General features: G+C 40.4%; 1 protein-coding gene across 3 annotated transcripts in view; it reads right to left on the bottom strand.

Annotated features, from left to right (window-relative positions):
- LOC117487114 (myelin regulatory factor-like protein) overlaps positions 1 to 21,566 on the bottom strand; it is a 31,657-nt gene extending 10,091 nt beyond the window's left edge. For 2 of the 3 annotated variants that reach the window (XM_034135763.1, XM_034135765.1), the window contains exons 1-14: positions 21,317 to 21,566; positions 13,321 to 13,379; positions 13,080 to 13,173; positions 12,572 to 12,633; positions 11,819 to 12,233; positions 10,525 to 10,716; positions 9,788 to 9,983; positions 9,152 to 9,228; positions 8,783 to 8,893; positions 8,612 to 8,705; positions 4,996 to 5,196; positions 2,646 to 2,754; positions 2,458 to 2,567; positions 1,819 to 1,964 (exon numbers count right to left, since the gene is read on the bottom strand). In XM_034135763.1, the coding sequence (XP_033991654.1) occupies positions 1,819 to 1,964; positions 2,458 to 2,567; positions 2,646 to 2,754; positions 4,996 to 5,196; positions 8,612 to 8,705; positions 8,783 to 8,893; positions 9,152 to 9,228; positions 9,788 to 9,983; positions 10,525 to 10,716; positions 11,819 to 12,233; positions 12,572 to 12,633; positions 13,080 to 13,173; positions 13,321 to 13,378 (1,865 nt within the window). In that variant the 5' untranslated portion in view covers position 13,379; positions 21,317 to 21,566. Of the gene's footprint in view, positions 1 to 1,818; positions 1,965 to 2,457; positions 2,568 to 2,645; positions 2,755 to 4,995; positions 5,197 to 8,611; positions 8,706 to 8,782; positions 8,894 to 9,151; positions 9,229 to 9,787; positions 9,984 to 10,524; positions 10,717 to 11,818; positions 12,234 to 12,571; positions 12,634 to 13,079; positions 13,174 to 13,320; positions 13,383 to 21,316 lie in introns of all 3 variants that reach the window. The other variant, XM_034135764.1, reaches the window with a different exon arrangement.
- Between the last annotated feature and the right edge of the window lie 2,374 nt (positions 21,567 to 23,940).

The raw sequence follows: 23,940 nt of genomic DNA, 5'->3' as shown, positions 1-23,940 counted from the left end.
GAGCATCCTGACCTTCCACAGGTGCACCATAGAGAGTATCCTGACCTTCCACAGGTGCACCATAGAGAGGATCCTGACCTTCTACAGGTGCACCATAGAGAGCATCCTGACCTTCTACAGGTGCACCATAGAGAGTATCCTGACCTTCTACAGGTGCACCATAGAGAGCATCCTGACCTTCTACAGGTGCACCATAGAGAGCATCCTGACCTTCTACAGGTGCACCATAGAGAGCATCCTGACCTTCTACAGGTGCACCATAGAGAGTATCCTGACCTTCTACAGGTGCACCATAGAGAGGATCCTGACCTTCTACAGGTGCACCATAGAGAGGATCCTGACCTTCTACAGGTGCACGATAGAGAGTATCCTCACTGGCAGCATGACGGCCTGGTACGGCAGCTGCACCGACCTCGATCGTAAGGCTTTACAGAGGGTGGTGAAAACTGCACAGCACATCACCAGGACGGAGCTGCCATCCATGGAGGACCTTTACTCCCAGCGGCTCAGGAAGAAATCACTACGGATTATCAAAGACCCCCATCACCCCAGCCACAAACTGTTCAGTCTGTTGCCGTCTGGCAGACGTTACCGCAGCATCCTGGCAAGGACAAGAACATTCGGAGACAGTTTCTTCCCGCGGGCAGTGAGACTGTTAAAAAATTGAACTGTTGAAACAACTTCAAAACATTCAACTGCTACTCAGTAATATGTATCTAATACCTAATATATATATATATCATTCCAATAACTTGTATATAGACTCATACTGCACTATTCCACATCATCACTTTATTTTATAACTATTTTGCTTTTTGTATTGCTCTTGCTCTTATTGTTATTATGTTATTATGTTGCATTGTTGGAGAAGCCTGTGACATAAGATTTTCAACTACATAATTACTCTGTAGCTATGTCAGATTGATAATAAAGAACCTTGAACCTTGAACCTTGAACACACACACACACAGTACCGATTTCTGCTTTCTTTCCACAGGTGAATGTTTAAGATATATCCTGCAGGCATACTTTCATAAACATTACCACAAACTTGAGCTCAGTTATGACCTTCTCTAGTCTAATAAATGGTGATATTGACTGTATATTAAAGGTCACCTATCGTGAAAAATAAAATGCACTTTCTGATGTCTTCTATACATAAAGATGTGTCCCCGTTGTCTCAGGAGACTCACAAAGTGTCAGAAAACAAAACCCTCTCTCTTTTCCTCCGTACCCAAATCTCTAAAAACGGGGCTACAACGGAGCTGATCCAGATTTGCCTCCGATATTACGTAATATCTGAAATGTGGGCGGGCTTTACACCCACGGCCCTATCAGAAACGTTGCTGTCAGAAACAATGAGATGTGTTTTGGGCGTACTATGGTCTTTGTTTACATTAGCATCGCTAACACTCAGAGCTAACCTGTACTGGAGAGAGTATGTGTAAAGAAGCAGGAAATAAAAAGGAACTCACCTTGTGGTAAACCTGAGAGAGAAAAAGAGCTTGAGCTCCGTATTGTTTCAGAAATAATCCTTGATGTGGTTTGGAACATGATATGAAGTTTAATCACGGCAGCATTAAGCTGAGAATCTAAATGAATTTTTTAGGGTTAGGGTTATTTATTTACAGACCCAGAATCAGCACTTTAGTAACAGGCTGAAATAGAGGGGGATGAAGCTAGCATGATCTGTTTGTTATTCTGAGCAAAACACTTCATAGACATGTTTTGTATATATCTGAGACCTATAATATATGCCTAAAAATAGTATAATAAGAGACCTTTGAGTGTCAGAATGAATAAATGAGTATATTTTACCCGGTGGAGCGCAGGCTGCCTCCGAGGCTCTTCAGTTTCTCCAGCCTTCGGTTCCAGACCTCCAGCTCTTTGATCCGAGTGTCCAGGTTGTCTGTGAGTTTTGAAAGCTGCTGCACCGCGCCCACGTTCTCCATGAAGATCTGCTCCTGCAGGAGAGGACCAGGAAGTACAGATTTATACACATTCCTTGGTAACTGCACAAAGAAACCACTTTATATCAGTTTCCTTTGAGATACTGCCTGGAACAAAGATTACAAAACTTATTTCAAATTTACAAATGGGTTTCTACTACTAGGTGTTTTTTGATTTGTAAAACATTTAACATTTATCTGTACAATTCAAGCACGTATTTACAGAGTACGTTTTGAGTTTTTGCAAATGGCTTTCTATCTTTTTGTGAGTATGACATTATATTGCACATTATTAAAAAATAAATCTGGAGAAATCATTTTAAGGGAACTATTATTCTCTCACTCAAAAAATAGATTGATTAAACTAAAATAAAACTATCAGAAAGCTAGGTAAAATCCTGTTTGTAATAACTTTGAACATATGAAATAAATGTTTGCTATTTGTTGAAGTCAAATGTTGAATTTCATAACAACACTGAGTAAAAGTAAATCAAGGAGAGGAGATTACTTTGTCCACCATGAGGAAGTTGTGGATCTTCTCTCCGTCAGAACAGGAAACGTCTCCGACCTCGGTCACCGCTGAAGGCAGCAGCTCCTTCACCTCCTGAGCTATCATCCCTGAAACGTCATCATCTCGTGTTAAAGTTACTCACCTGCAGTTTGAATAGTATTAAAACGTCATGATACTGTTGTCACCTGTCTGGTGGGTGTGGTCTATTCCCATGTTGGAGGCAAACTCGGGTTTATAATCAAACTCAACGATCCTCATCTGAGTGATTCTCCTCAGCTGCTGCTCAGAGTCGACCTGACGAACAAACAGAAGACAAATCTTTAGGAACTGATGATTCAATGCAGTCAGAAAACGACCTTTAGGTCACGGTCACTAGTAAGGTATGTTACGTATGATGACTTTTTCAAAAGTCAATAATCTTAAAATATAGACGGATTTGGATCGGCCCAATTGAATGGGTTCTTTATCGACTCATGCTCCACCACGTTTCATGAGAATTAGTCAAGTAGTTATTCCGTAACATTTCTGGAAACAAGTAGATTGCATGATATTTTCTTCATTAAAGGTCACCTGCAAAATCCTCTTCTTCATGTCTCTTCTTCATCAACATGTGTCCCCTCTTCTTCATGTCTCTTCTATATCAACATGTGTCCCCTCTTCTTCATGTCTCTTCTTCATCACCATGTGTCCCCTCTTCTTCATCAACATGTGTCCCCTCTTCTTCATGTCTCTTCTACATCAACATGTGTCCCCTCTTCTTCATGTCTCTTCTTCATCAACATGTGTCCCCTCTTCTTCATGTCTCTTCTACATCAACATGTGTCCCCTCTTCTTCATGTCTCTTCTACATTAACATGTGTCCCCTCTTCTTCATGTCTCTTCTACATCAACATGTGTCCCCTCTTCTTCATGTCTCTTCTACATTAACATGTGTCCCCTCTTCTTCATGCCTCTTCTACATTAACATGTGTCCCCTCTTCTTCATGTCTCTTCTACATCAACATGTGTCCCCTCTTCTTCATGTCTCTTCTACATCAACATGTGTCCCCTCTTCTTCATGTCTCTTCTACATCAACATGTGTCCCCTCTTCTTCATGTCTCTTCTACATTAACATGTGTCCCCTCTTCTTCATGTCTCTTCTACATCAACATGTGTCCCCTCTTCTTCATGTCTCTTCTACATTAACATGTGTCCCCTCTTCTTCATGTCTCTTCTACATTAACATGTGTCCCCTCTTCTTCATGTCTCTTCTACATCACCATGTGTCCCCTCTTCTTCATGTCTCTTCTACATTAACATGTGTCCCCTCTTCTTCATGCCTCTTCTACATTAACATGTGTCCCCTCTTCTTCATGTCTCTTCTACATCAACATGTGTCCCCTCTTCTTCATGTCTCTTCTACATCAACATGTGTCCCCTCTTCTTCATGTCTCTTCTACATTAACATGTGTCCCCTCTTCTTCATGTCTCTTCTACATTAACATGTGTCCCCTCTTCTTCATGTCTCTTCTACATTAACATGTGTCCCCTCTTCTTCATGTCTCTTCTACATCAACATGTGTCCCCTCTTCTTCATGTCTCTTCTACATTAACATGTGTCCCCTCTTCTTCATGTCTCTTCTACATTAACATGTGTCCCCTCTTCTTCATGTCTCTTCTACATCACCATGTGTCCCCTCTTCTTCATGTCTCTTCTACATTAACATGTGTCCACACCGCAGTACTTTTCCCACTTTAGTTCCGATATAGTTCCGAAATGTCGCGTTCACACCAAAAAGGTTCCTATGTCTGATTGGCTGGGCGGATTGCAAACCACGCCCCGTAAAACTCCCAAAATGTTTTGTGAAGCCGCCATTTTATTATCCTCGCATTAGCATTATTAGCATTAGCATTAGCCCAGCGCACAAACGCAGAGAGACTAACTTATGGCAACACAAAATAAAACATGGGAGCGGTGGAGATGAGGAGGTGTCGGCGTTCTGGCGATTTACTGGGAAGGCTTCAGTAGAAGCTGCTGGGAGTCCCAGCAGCTTCTACTGAAGCTTTCCCCAACTCCGGGGACTTCCGGCCGGGGACTCCGGGTGGCAGTATACGCCGTGAAGTGGTTTGTGGCCTGCCAGTAAACCCAAAGCAGAAGAAGAAGAAGTGACATCAGCGGCTTCATTTGCCTAATCCTCCCCCAGGGACTTATTCCGGTGTGAACGCGATCTGTACTTAGTTCATGAGAACTAAAGAGTTCTGATGAACCTTTGTGGGAAAAGTACTGCGGTGTGAAAGCGCCTATTGAGCTCTTTGTAACCAAATGTCTCTCAGAGGGGCGTGGGGAGGGGCTCCTTATTTTCATCTAAAGTAACAGACAGAGAATCAGCACTTTGGAAACAGGGCTGAAACAGAGGGGATTATGGGTAATGCTGCAATGATCTGTTTGGTGTTTCAGCCAATCAGAGACAGGCTCTGGATATATCTGAGACCTGTGATATATTGATGAGAAACAGTATAATAGGAGACCTTTAAGTTGTCTGTCCTTGTCTCACCTCCTGAATGTTCTCCTTGGCGCGGCGGTCTGACGGCTGCATCACGGCTCCCATCACTTTGGCGTTCCCACAGACGACTAACGCCTCATCGGGGGAATCTGTGTTGATGCCCACTCGACCGTGACAAACTAAAGCGTCCTGAAAACCCCCCCGCTGCCACAGGGCTTCTCCATCCATCTCAAACTGACCCGGGTTAGAGGCCTGCGGAGGGGAATATATTCAGGTCAGAGGTGGGAAGTAGTGGAGTACAAATACTTCGTTACTGTACTTAAGTACATGTTTCTGGTCTCAGTACTTTACTCCACTACTTATTTTTCTGACGACTTTTTACTTTGACTTCTTACATTTTGAACACAAATACCTGTACTTTCTACTTCTTACATTTTGAACACAAATACCTGTACTTTCTACTTCTTACATGTTGAACACAAATACCTGTACTTTCTACTTCTTACATGTTGAACCCAAATACCTGTACTTTCTACTTCTTACATGTTGAACACAAATACCTGTACTTTCTACTTCTTACATGTTGAACACAAATACCTGTACTTTCTACTTCTTACATGTTGAACACAAATACCTGTACTTTCTACTTCTTACATGTTGAACCCAAATACCTGTACTTTCTACTTCTTACATGTTGAACACAAATACCTGTACTTTCTACTTCTTACATGTTGAACACAAATACCTGTACTTTCTACTTCTTACATGTTGAACCCAAATACCTGTACTTTCTACTTCTTACATGTTGAACACAAATACCTGTACTTTCTACTTCTTACATGTTGAACACAAATACCTGTACTTTCTACTTCTTACATGTTGAACACAAATACCTGTACTTTCTACTTCTTACATGTTGAACCCAAATACCTGTACTTTCTACTTCTTACATGTTGAACACAAATACCTGTACTTTCTACTTCTTACATGTTGAACTCAAATACCTGTACTTTCTACTTCTTACATGTTGAACACAAATACCTGTACTTTCTACTTCTCACATGTTGAACACAAATACCTGTACTTTCTACTTCTTACATTTTGAACACCAATACCTGTACTTTCTACTTCTTACATTTTGAACACCAATACCTGTACTTTCTACTTCTTACATGTTGAACACAAATACCTGTACTTTCTACTTCTTACATGTTGAACACAAATACCTGTACTTTCTACTTCTCACATGTTGAACACAAATACCTGTACTTTCTACTTCTTACATGTTGAACACAAATACCTGTACTTTCTACTTCTCACATTTTGAACACTAATACCTGTACTTTCTACTTCTTACATGTTGAACACAAATACCTGTACTTTCTACTTCTTACATGTTGAACTCAAATACCTGTACTTTCTACTTCTTACATGTTGAACACAAATACCTGTACTTTCTACTTCTTACATGTTGAACACAAATACCTGTACTTTCTACTTCTTACATGTTGAACACAAATACCTGTACTTTCTACTTCTCACATGTTGAACACAAATACCTGTACTTTCTACTTCTTACATTTTGAACACTAATACCTGTACTTTCTACTTCTTACATGTTGAACACAAATACCTGTACTTTCTACTTCTTACATGTTGAACTCAAATACCTGTACTTTCTACTTCTTACATGTTGAACTCAAATACCTGTACTTTCTACTTCTTACATGTTGAACACAAATACCTGTACTTTCTACTTCTTACATGTTGAACTCAAATACCTGTACTTTCTACTTCTCACATGTTGAACACAAATACCTGTACTTTCTACTTCTTACATGTTGAACTCAAATACCTGTACTTTCTACTTCTTACATGTTGAACACAAATACCTGTACTTTCTACTTCTTACATGTTGAACTCAAATACCTGTACTTTCTACTTCTTACATGTTGAACACTAATACCTGTACTTTCTACTTCTTACATGTTGAACACAAATACCTGTACTTTCTACTTCTTACATGTTGAACTCAAATACCTGTACTTTCTACTTCTTACATGTTGAACTCAAATACCTGTACTTTCTACTTCTTACATGTTGAACACAAATACCTGTACTTTCTACTTCTTACATGTTGAACTCAAATACCTGTACTTTCTACTTCTCACATGTTGAACACAAATACCTGTACTTTCTACTTCTTACATGTTGAACTCAAATACCTGTACTTTCTACTTCTTACATGTTGAACACAAATACCTGTACTTTCTACTTCTTACATGTTGAACTCAAATACCTGTACTTTCTACTTCTTACATGTTGAACACTAATACCTGTACTTTCTACTTCTTACATGTTGAACACAAATACCTGTACTTTCTACTTCTTACATGTTGAACACAAATACCTGTACTTTCTACTTCTTACATGTTGAACCCAAATACCTGTACTTTCTACTTCTTACATGTTGAACACAAATACCTGTACTTTCTACTTCTTACATGTTGAACACAAATACCTGTACTTTCTACTTCTCACATTTCCCAAACCGGCTGGTTCCTTTAGTTTGAATGTGTGTTTGGTGGCGTGATCATTATTATTTAGAGTCATTGCGTGCCTATTGATTTGAACACGATCCGTGTATCCATCATTTCCTGGTCTTCTCTAAAGAAGAGGGACCAATGAAAACGTTGTCATGTTGCCGTTGTTCAGCATGGAAACATTCATTAGCTAACAATGACATTATTGTTCTATTAATATAAAGGGAGGTCAGGTACTCTTTAAAACAGCTGCTAGTTATGGGTACTTTTTACTGAAGTACATTTCAAAGCCCATACTTCTTTACTTTTACCAGAGTATTTTTAAACACGAGTTTATGTACTTCTACTTGAGTAAAGGATGTGTGTACTTTTGCCATCTCTGGGCCCGCAAGAGCTCTGAAAGAATAAAATAAGTTTATTATACGGTTACATGCCGCTTTACAGAAGCACGTTGCCCATAAACAACAAACAAATGTCCCACAATGCATCTCATTTTATGACATGAGCACTGAAGAGACTTTAAATGATTTGCCCTAGACTTCTGCTTTCAGACGTAGTTAATCATGAAGTTATTACCCTATCAGATAATCATCCAACGCAGAGGCAATCATGTAATATAATACATTATTTTATTTATATTATATATATATATGTATATTTTGATATAGTCTTAAAGTGACAACCGGCCCTTTGAGTGCAACCATAATGCTGATGTGGCCCGAGATGAAATGTATTTATTGTATTGGTTTATTCCACACATGGCAGTTATTTTAAAACAAAACATGTACACTTGTTTTCTCATTGACCTGCCTCTTCTTACAACAAAAAATGAAATAACCATAAAAAGTCAAATAAAAGCAATATTCTTTCATTTGCTTACAAATACTGAAACATAAAACCAGAACACAATCAAAAGTCAACTTCACACTGTCTAATTACGCTTTCTTTATACATTTTCTTAAACATAAAAATGTTCTCACAGCCCTTTAAATCATTCGGCAAAGAATTCCACTTCTTTACTCAAGAGACACTCGTCTGCTTTAAAGTAGTACGTGCAAACTGATGCTTAACATTACATTTCCTCCTGTAGCTTCTCACCCCTGGTTTAAGGCGTGTTTTCTTACCCTGACGATGATTTTCTCGGACATTAAAGCCGTGAGGAGGAAGGTTTCTTCTCCTCTCACTGCAGCGTAGAGACCAACCACCATCTGGAAATATCTAAAGACAAACTCAATGAGTACGTCGCTCTGACAGTTCGTGCATTCATTAATCCACAAAGTCACTAACTCTCACACCTCTGGTCAGCGTTGGGTTTTCCTTTCTTCCTCATGTTGTTGGACGTCGTCTCGCTAAAGTGAAGTCGGCCGAGCGTTACCTTTGTGATTTTACCGCTAGGAAGACTGACCCTGGAGGAAGAGCATTTATTTCATACATTTTATTGAGTTTATCTTAATGCATAACGTAAAGAATGCTATCAACAAACAATATCAAATTCCAAAACACTAGCAGGTTGCTATCCAAATGTATTGTACATCTTGACCGAATATCTATAACAAGTGAAATGAATGCTCGTTCCATCAAGCACCCTTGAGGGGTTTTGGAGTGAATTTGGACTAATAGCTGGTGCATGTGACCATGGTAGGGATTCTTCCTCCGTTATCTACCTGACGGGATGAAAAGCCTTCTTGCTCCGGTCCGGCTGCGACTGCTCGATCGTCACCTGGTGGCTCGGAGACTCCAGCTGAGTGAGATATATATATATTTTGTGTCTATTCTACAGTACTGCAATATTACCTGGTCAGCGATGGCAAAAGTATACACATCCTTTACTCAAGTTGAAGTACAGATACTCGTGTTTAAAAATACTCTGGTAAAAGTAGAAGTACTGACTAAACTTCTTGACTCAAGTCAAAGTAAAGAGGGCTTTGAAATGTACTTCAGTAAAAAGTACCCATAACTAGCAGCTGTTTTAAAGAGTACCTGACCTCCCTTTATATTAATAGAACAATAATGTCATTGTTAGCTAATGAATGTTTCCATGCTGAACAACGGCAACATGACAACGTTTTCATTGGTCCCTCTTCTTTAGAGAAGACCAGGAAATGATGGATACACGGATCGTGTTCAAATCAATAGGCACGCAATGACTCTAAATAATAATGATCACGCCACCAAACACACATTCAAACTAATGTAAAGTTTAAACACGAGTATCTGTACTTCTACTTGAGTAAAGGATGTGTGTACTTTTGCCGTCTCTGGCTAAATCTACCATAAGGTTGAAGAGTTTTGGTACCTACCTTGATCCCGAACACTTTTATCTGGAAGTGATCGACGGGCTGCGGGCCGCTGGGCGTTCGGACGAATTGCGGCTCCGCGGCCACGCCGATGTGAACCGTGACCTGGAAATGATTCTTCTTTTGGCAAACGAAGGACTCATCAACTCCAGAAAAGTTGAAGCCTTTATCTGTGTCGACGTGGTAGGCAGGAGGACACCTAGAGGAAGCAAAGGTTTAAAGATTCTTTTCGAAAAATCTCACTCGTCACAAAATTCAGACTTTTTCTAAAAATCTCAAAATTCTGGCTTTTTTCTCAACATTCTGACTTTTTCACCAAATCTCAAAATTCCGACCCTTTCTCAAAATTCTGACTTTTTCTCAAAATTCTGTTTTTTTTCACAAAATTCTGACTTTTTTCTCAAAATTCTGGCTTTTTCACAAAATTCTGACTTTTTCTCAAAATTCTGACTTTTTTCTCAACATTCTGACTTTTCCACCAAATTTCAAAATTCCGACCTTTTCTCAAAATTCTGACTTTTTCAAAAAATTCTGGTTTTTTTTCACAAAATTCTGACTTTTTCACCAAATCTCAAAATTCTGACATTTTCTCAGAATTCTGACTTTTTCACCAAATTTCTGACATTTTCTCAAAATTCTGGCTTTTTTCTCAAAATTCTGGCTTTTTCTCAAGATGTTCCCAACACATTCCCACCCTCAGAATTTTATATTTAAACACTAATTGTTGCTTCTCTACTCACAGTGTTTGGTAGCTGTTGTCGTACAAAGCGCTCCAATGTTCTGGCCGGTACTGATCCCAGGTCAGAAGTTGATAGGATCCTAAAGTGTTTCCTAAACTACCTCCTTGACTCCCGTCTCCTTCACTAGACACCTCTATTCCCACCGATGGTTCCTCGCTCTCAGATCTCCTCCTCTTCTTACTGTCCGGGGAGCTAGAGGAAATGTGATAATTGTCCATAAATTGTTGACCACACAAGATCATTTTTAGTTTTCTTGAAAGGGTTATCAACAGTCTCTCTGAAGCTGGGGCCGTCTTTATTTTTGGTACAACTGGAAGGCTCCATTGCTAATGATAAAGAAGTTTCAATGTTTACATTCTTCACAAGCAAGAGTAAATGTGCATTGACGTTGTGCAATCACATTATTTAATCCTCACCAATCCTTCTACTTGATTTGTATGACCTTTGCATACTGTCAAGCCATCTGTACCTAGAAATGTGATTTTGATTCTGACCTCTGTTTTTCACTTTGTACCGTCGGCCCCTGACGGGTTTTATTCCAGCATACCCTTCAGACCAAACCAACAAAACCTCAGACACTTCCTACGTAAATGGGACTTCATTTGGTCTGAATGCACTCTGGAGGATACTCGACTTTTGAGCACCTTGATAGACAATCGTACATTTGAAATTCCTGTTTTAAGACATATTTCTGCAGCCTGTCACACACACATATAAACAATGTCCTTCCTGTAATTTCTAGGTTTGAGTAGTTTGTAAGAAGAACCCAAGTTTGTAGATTTGCCTTACTCTCTAATGCTGGCTTGTTTCTATTTTGTGATGTTTACATTTTAGAATTGTTTTATTTCTACTCTTTTAATTTGTTATTATCTGCAATGCCTTGTTTTGTTTTAGCCTGCTGCAACACAAATGTTTTCCCAATTAATAAAGTATATCTGGCGGCTATATTCCCTTTGAGTACGGCCGCTCTGAGGCTAAACTTCGCCCATTGATGTGACGCGTTTAAATAATAAAGTCTGTACTGAACTCGACGTTTTAAGGATATTTAATATTTTAAATCAAAACAATAAACAAACAGAATCATACGGTCAACCAAAGATATCAGAGCTCACCCCCATCGTCATGCTACTAAACCTCCACACACACCATGAACCACACCATGTGTCAATCACCGGAAACAACCCATTCCAAGTGTGTGTGGTGTTAACACATAATGAAGATAATATAACTCTAAACACAGGCTCCCAACAGGTACCTACAGAACATCTTATCTTCAGTGACAGGTTTCACTCACCAGGTTTGGATCATGGAGGAGGATCCCAGCAGACAGTCTGAAGGAACCAGGGGAACATTTGGCCCCAGACCAGAACCAGGGCATGTTCTAGTGAAGCTGTTTGAGGATGATGGAACTGGAGGAGAAGGTGGTGTTGCGGGGGTGTAAACCTGCGAGATGCTCTCTGGACTCAGGTAGTGTGTGTGTGGGTGGTGTGTGTGAAGGTGTGTGTGCTGGTGTGTGTGTGCAGGTGAGGAACCAGGCTTGATGAAAGTGTTTGTGAGGCCCAGATGTCGCAGTTGTTCGTGGGTCAGGAGGTCGTGGGGGTCTCGATCCTTAAAGCGACAGGAAGACGAGGGGGCGGGGCTTTGTGTTTGCTGGAACAGCTCCTGATTGGTCTGCTGGTTGGACAAATAGGGCGACTTGTAGTGGAATTCTGCAACGAAGGGAAATACAGAATGTGAGACTTGTAAATCGTCAACAAATGAAATGTTGAAGAACTGTTTCCATCCACGACAGTTATGGCAGTATTAGGAGTTGGGACCTCACACCATTGCACAAGAAGGATTGCATTGAAAGAGTACTATTTAGACACAAATGTGGAAAAACACTGGAGGAAACGTTGCAAATATGACTTTTTGATGAACTTAGGGGTAGGGTTACCCTAACCCCATCGAAACACCATTTTTTCCACCCTATGCCAAACGTAAAATCGTCATCATCATTTAAGGTCATATCTTGTCCAGAAATCAATTAGTTTGAAAGAAGTTGTACCTGGTATCTGTGGGGGGGAACAGGCCTCAGAGCTGGAGTCAGGAGGAGACTCAGGGAGCATGCTGGGAAATAACACAGAAATGTAATAAACGGTCAGAACATTTACATATATATCTGATAACCTAGTGGTCAGTCGGGACTGGATCCAATTCATTTCATTGATTCTAGTTGATTTTTGTTGCATTTTGTAATCATGTCTCTGGTTGCTAGTATTTTTCCATTCTCAATTCTATATATATTTCTTTTAATGCACGTCAGAAAGTAGTTTTAGTGTTAAATAAAGTGTTTTTAGTGGGATTTCCCTGCTGTGCAGATTGTTAGGTATTTACAACCTTCACTCAGCTGATAACCGACTGTGTCAAGGCCGTTTCTGTGTGTTACATCACTGGATGTGTGTGTGTGTGTGTGTGTGTGTGTGTGTGTGTGTGTGTGTGTGTGTGTGTGTGTGTGTGTGTGTGTGTGTGTGTGTGTGTGTGTGTGTGTGTGTGTGTGTGTGTGTGTGTCTTACAAGTTGTTGGGGTCCATGTCATTGCTGAGGTACTGCTCCAGGATGCTCGTATCCACGGCAACAGAACTGTCCAACACACCACTGACATCCTGACCTACACACACACACACACACACACACACACACACACACACACACACACACACACACACACACACACACACACAGTGGTCATGCTGTGTTTGGTTGTCATTAAGGAGCACATGAATGATTCTTTAACAGATGATATAATGAGACTCACCGCTGAAGAACTGCTGCAGAGCTTCGTTCTCTCCGATCACCTGCAGCCGAGGCTCCATGCTGCTGGGAGGACACACACACACACACACACACACACACACACACACACACACACACACACACACACACACACACACACATATATTCAACGTTAAAGGTCTCCTATTATACTGTGTTTCATCAATATATCACAGGTCTCAGATATATCCAGAGCCTGTCTCTGATTGGCTGAAACACCAAACAGATCATCGCAGCATTACCCATAATCCCCTCTGTTTCAGCTCTGTTTAAAATAAATAAATAAATAAAATAAGGAGCCCCTCCCCACGCCCCTCTGAGAGATATTTGGTTACAAAGAACTCAAAGGTGCTCTAGGAGGAGATTCAGGTGATAAGGGGGGGGGGGGGGGGGTTACCTTGGTTGCTGATTGGCTAATGGTTACACAAGACAAGACATCGTTATGACATCAAGTGGCCAAAATCTGATCAGCTCATTTTCAGACAGGTTTTATAGAAATGGATCAAAAAGAGAGAAAATCTTTGTTCCTGAAACTTTCAGAGTCTCTTTCCACAGAGGGGACACATGTTGATGTAGAAGAGACATGAAGAAGAGGGGACACATGTTGATGTAGAAGAGACATGAAGAAGAGGGGACACATGTTGATGTAGAAGAGACATGAAGAAGAGGGGACACATGTTGATGTAGAAGAGACATGAAGAAGAGGGGACACATGTTGATGTAGAAGAGACATGAAGAAGAGGGGACACATGTTGATGAAGAAGAGACATGAAGAAGAGGGGACACATGTTGATGAAGAAGAGACATGAAGAAGAGGGGACACATGTTGATGAAGAAGAGACATGAAGAAGAGGGGACACATGTTGATGAAGAAGAGACATGAAGAAGAGGGGACACATGTTGATGAAGAAGAGACATGAAGAAGAGGGGACACATGTTGATGTAGAAGAGACATGAAGAAGAGGGGACACATGTTGATGAAGAAGAGACATGAAGAAGAGGGGACACATGTTGATGAAGAAGAGACATGAAGAAGAGGGGACACATGTTGATGAAGAAGAGACATGAAGAAGAGGGGACACATGTTGATGTAGAAGAGACATGAAGAAGAGGGGACACATGTTGATGAAGAAGAGACATGAAGAAGAGGGGACACATGTTGATGAAGAAGAGACATGAAGAAGAGGGGACACATATTGATGAAGAAGAGACATGAAGAAGAGGGGACACATGTTGATGTAGAAGAGACATGAAGAAGAGGGGACACATGTTGATTGTAGAAGAGACATGAAGAAGAGGGAGGGGACACATGTTTGAAGAAGAAGAGACATGAAAGAAGAGGGGACACATGTTGATGTAGAAGAGACATGAAGAAGAGGGGACACATGTTGATGAAGAAGAGACATGAAGAAGAGGGGACACATGTTGATGAAGAAGAGACATGAAGAAGAGGGGACACATGTTGATGAAGAAGAGACATGAAGAAGAGGGGACACATGTTGATGAAGAAGAGACATGAAGAAGAGGGGACACATGTTGATGTAGAAGAGACATGAAGAAGAGGGGACACATGTTGATGAAGAAGAGACATGAAGAAGAGGGGACACATGTTGATGAAGAAGAGACATGAAGAAGAGGGGACACATGTTGATGAAGAAGAGACATGAAGAAGAGGGGACACATGTTGATGTAGAAGAGACATGAAGAAGAGGGGACACATGTTGATGTAGAAGAGACATGAAGAAGAGGGGACACATGTTGATGTAGAAGAGACATGAAGAAGAGGGGACACATGTTGATGAAGAAGAGGGGACACATGTTGATGTAGAAGAGACATGAAGAAGAGGGGACACATGTTGATGTAGAAGAGACATGAAGAAGAGGGGACACATGTTGATGAAGAAGAGGGGACACATGTTGATGTAGAAGAGACATGAAGAAGAGGGGACACATGTTGATGAAGAAGAGGGGACACATGTTGATGAAGAAGAGACATGAAGAAGAGGGGACACATGGTGATGTAGAAGAGACATGATGAAGAGGGGACACATGTTGATGTAGAAGAGACGTGAAGAAGAGGGGACACATGTTGATGTAGAAGAGACATGAAGAAGAGGGGACACATGTTGATGAAGAAGAGACATGAAGAAGAGGGGACACATGTTGATGAAGAAGAGACATGAAGAAGAGGGGACACATGTTGATGTAGAAGAGACATGAAGAAGAGGGGACACATGTTGATGAAGAAGAGACATGAAGAAGAGGGGACACATGTTGATGAAGAAGAGACATGAAAGAAGAGGGGACACATGTTGATGTAGAAGAGACATGAAGAAGAGGGGACACATGTTGATGAAGAAGAGACATGAAGAAGAGGGGACACATGTTGATGTAGAAGAGACATGAAGAAGAGGGGACACATGTTGATGAAGAAGAGACATGAAGAAGAGGGGGACACATGTTGATGTAGAAGAGACATGAAGAAGAGGGGACACATGTTGATGTAGAAGAGACATGAAGAAGAGGGGACACATGTTGATGTAGAAGAGACATGAAGAAGAGGGGACACATGTTGATGTAGAAGAGACATGAAGAAGAGGGGACACATGTTGATGAAGAAGAGGGGACACATGTTGATGTAGAAGAGACATGAAGAAGAGGGGACACATGTTGATGTAGAAGAGACATGAAGAAGAGGGGACACATGTTGATGAAGAAGAGGGGACACATGTTGATGTAGAAGAGACATGAAGAAGAGGGGACACATGTTGATGTAGAAGAGACATGAAGAAGAGGGGACACATGGTGATGTAGAAGAGACATGATGAAGAGGGGACACATGTTGATGTAGAAGAGACGTGAAGAAGAGGGGACACATGTTGATGTAGAAGAGACATGAAGAAGAGGGGACACATGTTGATGAAGAAGAGACATGAAGAAGAGGGGACACATGTTGATGAAGAAGAGACATGAAGAAGAGGGGACACATGTTGATGTAGAAGAGACATGAAGAAGAGGGGACACATGTTGATGAAGAAGAGACATGAAGAAGAGGGGACACATGTTGATGTAGAAGAGACATGAAGAAGAGGGGACACATGTTGATGAAGAAGAGACATGAAGAAGAGGGGACACTGTTGATGTAGAAGAGACATGAAGAAGAGGGGACACATGTTGATGAAGAAGAGACATGAAGAAGAGGGGACACATGTTGATGTAGAAGAGACATGAAGAAGAGGGGACACATGTTGATGTAAGAAGAGACATGAAGAAGAGGGGACACATGTTGATGAAGAAGAGACATGAAGAAGAGGGGACACATGTTGATGTAGAAGAGACATGAAGAAGAGGGGACACATGTTGATGTAGAAAGAGACATGAAGAAGAGGGGACACATGTTGATGAAGAAGAGACATGAAGAAGAGGGGACACATGTTGATGTAGAAGAGACATGAAGAAGAGGGGACACATGTTGATGTAGAAGAGACATGAAGAAGAGGGGACACATGTTGATGAAGAAGAGACATGAAGAAGAGGGGACACATGTTGATGTAGAAGAGACATGAAGAAGAGGGGACACATGTTGATGTAGAAGAGAATGAAGAAGAGGGGACACATGTTGATGTAGAAGAGACATGAAGAAGAGGGGACACATGTTGATGTAGAAGAGACATGAAGAAGAGGGGACACATGTTGATGTAGAAGAGACATGAAGAAGAAGATTTTGCATAATAGGTCACCTTTAAGACACTACAGGCGAATAGGGGGATCTTTTAACTTAAAGATATCAGCAAGACATTTCTCCAGTTAATTACTTACATTTAGACAACTGTTTTTTGTATTAGAAGTTTTCTGAAATAGCATGTTTAAAGACACTTTTACTGACCCTATTTTGTTTCTTTAAAATACAAATAATGAGTTTATCTGACTGAAACGTCTCCACTGGACTCCTTCCAGAACACGGTGACATCACTATAGAACACTTGCGCTTATATTGGCTAGCGCTCCAACACATTGTACGTGATAGGCTAAGGGGCGGGACATCTCTAAGCTGGTTGACCAATCACAACAGCCGGCCAGCTAACCAATCAGAGCAGACTGGGCTCTGGTTTCAGACAGAGGGTGAAAAGAGGTGCTGCAGCTTTCTGAACATTAAAGCATGGAGACATGTCCCAGTAGAGACACTACATACTGATATACACCTGAACATCAGCAGGAGAGGACTCTTTAAAGTAGAGACACTACATACTGATATACACCTGAACATCAGCAGGAGAGGACTCTTTAAAGTAGAGACACTACATACTGATATACACCTGAACATCAGCAGGAGAGGACTCTTTAAAGTAGAGACACTACATACTGATATACACCTGAACATCAGCAGGAGAGGACTCTTTAAAGTAGAGACACTACATACTGATATACACCTGAACATCAGCAGGAGAGGACTCTTTAAAGTAGAGACACTACATACTGATATACACCTGAACATCAGCAGGAGAGGACTCTTTAAAGTAGAGACACTACATACTGATATACACCTGAACATCAGCAGGAGAGGACTCTTTAAAGTAGAGACACTACATACTGATATACACCTGAACATCAGCAGGAGAGGACTCTTTAAAGTAGAGACACTACATACTGATATACACCTGAACATCAGCAGGAGAGGACTCTTTAAAGTAGAGACACTACATACTGATATACACCTGAACATCAGCAGGAGAGGACTCTTTAAAGTAGAGACACTACATACTGATATACACCTGAACATCAGCAGGAGAGGACTCTTTAAAGTAGAGACACTACATACTGATATACACCTGAACATCAGCAGGAGAGGACTCTTTAAAGTAGAGACACTACATACTGATATACACCTGAACATCAGCAGGAGAGGACTCTTTAAAGTAGAGACACTACATACTGATATACACCTGAACATCAGCAGGAGAGGACTCTTTAAACTAGAGACACTACATACTGATATACACCTGAACATCAGCAAGAGAGGACTCTTTAAAGTAGAGACACTACATACTGATATACACCTGAACATCAGCAGGAGAGGACTCTTTAAAGTAGAGACACTACATACTGATATACACCTGAACATCAGCAGGAGAGGACTCTTTAAAGTAGACACACTACATACTGATATACACCTGAACATCAGCAGGAGAGGACTCTTTAAAGTAGAGACACTACATACTGATATACACCTGAACATCAGCAGGAGAGGACTCTTTAAAGTAGAGACACTACATACTGATATACACCTGAACATCAGCAGGAGAGGACTCTTTAAAGTAGAGACACTACTTACTGATATACACCTGAACATCAGCAGGAGAGGACTCTTTAAAGTAGAGGCACTATATACTGATATACACCTGAACATCAGCAGGAGAGGACTCTTTAAAGTAGAGACACTACATACTGATATACACCTGAACATCAGCAGGAGGGGACTCTTTAAAGTAGAGAGACTGCATACTGATAAACACCTGAACATCAGCAGGAGGGGACTCTTTAAAGTAGAGACACTACATACTGATATACACCTGAACATCAGCAGGAGGGGACTCTTTAAAGTAGAGACACTACATACTGACATACACCTGAACATCAGCAGGAGAGGACTCTTTAAAGTAGAGACACTACATACTGATATACACCTGAACATCAGCAGGAGAGGACTCTTTAAAGTAGAGACACTTACTGATATACACCTGAACATCAGCAGGAGAGGACTCTTTAAAGTAGAGACACTACATACTGATATACACCTGAACATCAACAGGAGAGGACTCTTTAAAGTAGAGACACTTACTGATATACACCTGAACATCAGCAGGAGAGGACTCTTTAAAGTAGAGACACTACATACTGATATACACCTGAACATCAGCAGGAGAGGACTCTTTAAAGTAGAGACACTACATACTGATATACACCTGAACATCAGCAGGAGAGGACTCTTTAAAGTAGAGACACTACATACTGATATACACCTGAACATCAACTGGAGAGGACTCTTTAAAGTAGAGACACTGCATACTGATATACACCTGAACATCAGCAGGAGGGGACTGTTTAAAGTAGAGACACTGCATACTGACATACACCTGAACATCAGCAGGAGAGGACTCTTTAAAGTAGAGACACTACACACTGATATACACCTGAACATCAGCAGGAGAGGACTCTTTAAAGTAGAGACACTACATACTGATATACACCTGAACATCAGCAGGAGAGGACTCTTTAAAGTAGACACACTACATACTGACATACACCTGAACATCAGCAGGAGAGGACTCTTTAAAGTAGACACACTACATACTGATATACACCTGAACATCAGCAGGAGAGGACTCTTTAAAGTAGAGACACTACATACTGATATACACCTGAACATCAACTGGAGAGGACTCTTTAAAGTAGAGACACTACATACTGATATACACCTGAACATCAACTGGAGAGGACTCTTTAAAGTAGAGACACTTACTGATATACACCTGAACATCAGCAGGAGAGGACTCTTTAAAGTAGAGACACTACATACTGATATACACCTGAACATCAGCAGGAGAGGACTCTTTAAAGTAGAGACACTACATACTGATATACACCTGAACATCAGCAGGAGAGGACTCTTTAAAGTAGACACACTACATACTGACATACACCTGAACATCAGCAGGAGAGGACTCTTTAAAGTAGACACACTACATACTGATATACACCTGAACATCAGCAGGAGAGGACTCTTTAAAGTAGAGACACTACATACTGATATACACCTGAACATCAACTGGAGAGGACTCTTTAAAGTAGAGACACTGCATACTGATATACAGCTGAACATCAACTGGAGAGGACTCTTTAAAGTAGAGACACTACATACTGATATACACCTGAACATCAACTGGAGAGGACTCTTTAAAGTAGAGACACTACATACTGATATACACCTGAACATCAGCAGGAGAGGACTCTTTAAAGTAGAGACACTACATACTGATATACACCTGAACATCAACAGGAGAGGACTCTTTAAATTAGAGACACTACATACTGATACACACCTGAACATCAGCAGGAGAGGATTCTTTAAAGTAGAGACACTTACTGATATACACCTGAACATCAGCAGGAGAGGACTCTTTAAAGTAGAGACACTACATACTGATATACACCTGAACATCAGCAGGAGAGGACTCTTTAAAGTAGAGACACTACATACTGATATACACCTGAACATCAGCAGGAGAGGACTCTTTAAAGTAGAGACACTACATACTGATATACACCTGAACATCAGCAGGAGAGGACTCTTTAAAGTAGAGACACTACATACTGATATACACCTGAACATCAACAGGAGAGGACTCTTTAAAGTAGAGACACTTACTGATATACACCTGAACATCAGCAGGAGAGGACTCTTTAAAGTAGAGACACTACATACTGATATACACCTGAACATCAGCAGGAGAGGACTCTTTAAAGTAGAGACACTACATACTGATATACACCTGAACATCAACTGGAGAGGACTCTTTAAAGTAGAGACACTGCATACTGATATACACCTGAACATCAGCAGGAGGGGACTCTTTAAAGTAGAGACACTGCATACTGACATACACCTGAACATCAGCAGGAGAGGACTCTTTAAAGTAGAGACACTACATACTGATATACACCTGAACATCAGCAGGAGAGGACTCTTTAAAGTAGAGACACTACATACTGATATACACCTGAACATCAACTGGAGAGGACTCTTTAAAGTAGAGACACTGCATACTGATATACAGCTGAACATCAACTGGAGAGGACTCTTTAAAGTAGAGACACTTACTGATATACACTTCCTTCATAATTCACCTGAAAACAACCTCAAATGTCCATTCGTTGTGTAAATAAAGCGTCATATTGAACAGATGTTTGTTCAGACTCACCTGTCTGTCTCTTCAAGATGGCGCCAGTCAGGCTGAGTGTATCCTGGTCGTCTCTTCAGGTACAATCCATCTGGCTTTTATTAAAGTCAGGTATTAGACTAAGAGTAACTCCGAAACTAGTCCAATCTTCTTCTGTGGTTTTATATATGTGACGAGAAAATTTTAAATATTTCCTTTTAGACATAAAATCTTCTTCTTGTTGTTCTTGGCGTCTGTGGATCGTCTCTGTCCGTCTGAACTTTGAGCTGTGAACGGGAAACAGGTAAAAGGTGTGTGTTTGTGTGTGTGTGTGTGTGTGTGTGTGTGTGTGTGTGTGTGTGTGTGTGTGTGTGTGTGTGTGGCCATAAACCATCTTACAGGAAGAGCACACACACACACACACACACACACACACACACACACACACACACACACACACACACACACACACACACACACACACACACACACACACACACACACACCTTATCTGCTGCACGTCATGGGTAAATACTCTGCTGTCCTTGGAGTCCGCAGACAGGAGAGTATAACATCCTTAATGCAGAAGGTGCTGAAGATATTTAACATATTTTTTGAGGGGATTATTAATATGTAAAAAAGCAAAAAATACAAGTTCTTAATATGATAAATACAATAAAAAAATGTAAATAAATGTAATTGTTGCACTATAGTAAATGTAATGGATTGACAAAAGTAATTGTACCAGAAGAAATGTAGTTATTGCATTACATTACTGTATGTATTGTAATAGAATACATAGAATTATTGCACCAGAACAAATATAGTGTGTAATGTAATTATTGCAAATAAAAAATATGCTTATATTGAATAATATAGAATGCATGAAAGATATCCCACTAGCATACATGTAATTATTGCAGTACAATACATATAATTGTGCTGTAGTTTAAATGCAGATATCGCATTAAAATAAGAATGAAACTATCGTCTTAATTATTTTCCTTTGCACTTAAATAAATGCCACAAGATCCAATATCCCTCTAATTCCCCTTTATTTTAGTTTGAAATGTGCCTTTAACTCTTATTAATCTAAACAATGTGCAGTAACATGACTCAGCCTGCAGGGGGAGCTGTTTGAACAGTAATTGTTGAATTCAGTTCAACAACAAGAGTAAGTTAAATAAAGTTAAAGGGATATTAAATGTTAAAGGTCACCTATCATGCTATTTGTAGGCAATAGCATAGGTCTCAGATATATACAAATATATAAAAACATGTCTATGAAGTGTTTTGCTCAAAATACCAAACAGATCACCCATTCTAGCCATGCCTCATATCCCTCTATTTCACTTCCTGTTTCTAAAGTGCTGATTTGGGGAATAAAGCTTTAAAAAAGAAAAGAGGAGGGGTCTGAGCTCATGCGGGACCCGGCAGCTACAGTCTAAACTAAATACTGCCGTGATGAAACGCCATATCATGGATTATCAAGGATTCTTTCTGAAACAGTATGGAGCTCAAAGGCTTTCTCTCTTGCCGGTTATACCACAAGGTGAGTTCCTTTTTATTTCCTGCTTCTTCACACACATGCTCTCCAGTACAGGTTAGCTCTGAGTGTTAGCGATGCTAATGTAAACACCGACCATATTACGTCCAAAACAGTCGGGCATTGTTTCTGATAGCAACGTTTCTGATAGGGCCGTGGGTCCACATTTCAGATATTACGTCATATCGGACGCAAATCTGGATCAGCTCCGTTGTTCCCCGTTTTTAGAGATTTGGGTACGGAGGAAAAGAGAGAGGGTTTTATTTCCTGACGCTGCGTGAGTTCCCTGACACACCGGGGACACATGTTTATGTAGAAAAGACATCAAAAAGTGCATTTTGCATGATAGCTCCCCTTTAAATAAAATATCAAAGTAAACGTTTTTAGTTTTTTTTACCAAGAGTCATTTTAGTTGAAATTAGTTTAAAACGAGTTTATTCTCAATCTGTCCAGCAGGGGGAGCTACAGGATGGTTTAAAAAAAAAGAAAGAAAACTCTTCTTCATGTCCTCAGTCGCCCTCAGGTGAGGGACCATCAACCAGGAAATACAGTTATACATTTAGAAAGAAAACAGTGTCTTTATATTCAAGATATATATGTTTTTAACCATTGTGCACCTATTTTCTCTTCATTTTGTTGTTGTTGTTGTTGTTGTTGTTGTGTGTCTTTGTAGTCATGTTGTACCTCTTTGACTGTTAAGCATCTATTTTTTGTCTTTTTTAGTGTCTTTTTGGACAAATTGCGTATTTGTTCGGTTGTTTGACCTTTCCATTTGATCGTTAAGTCGGTATTTGAAGTTGTTTTACATCAATTGTTTGTCCTTTAGTCCCTTTGTGGTCATATTTGATGTCTTCTTCTTGGACAAATTGCATCTGTTTTCTTTCTATTCGGTCATAGAGTGTCTGTTTGTTGCTGTTTTACGCCTGTTTTCAGCCTTTTCTGTCTTCTCTCTTCCGTATCTCTGATTGTTTCGCAGCTTGAAGAAGAAGAAACACTTTATTAATCCCTTACAGGGACATTTCTTTCCCCACTCTGTTGTGTTTACACACATTACACACACAGGGGAGGATATACATGCACACACACAACCACATGCAGATAGGAGAGGTGGCAGAGCAGA

Source organism: Trematomus bernacchii, unplaced genomic scaffold (assembly GCF_902827165.1).
Source record: "Trematomus bernacchii unplaced genomic scaffold, fTreBer1.1, whole genome shotgun sequence".
NCBI lineage: Eukaryota > Metazoa > Chordata > Actinopteri > Perciformes > Nototheniidae > Trematomus > Trematomus bernacchii.
This window is presented reverse-complemented; position numbering and strand designations above follow the sequence as displayed.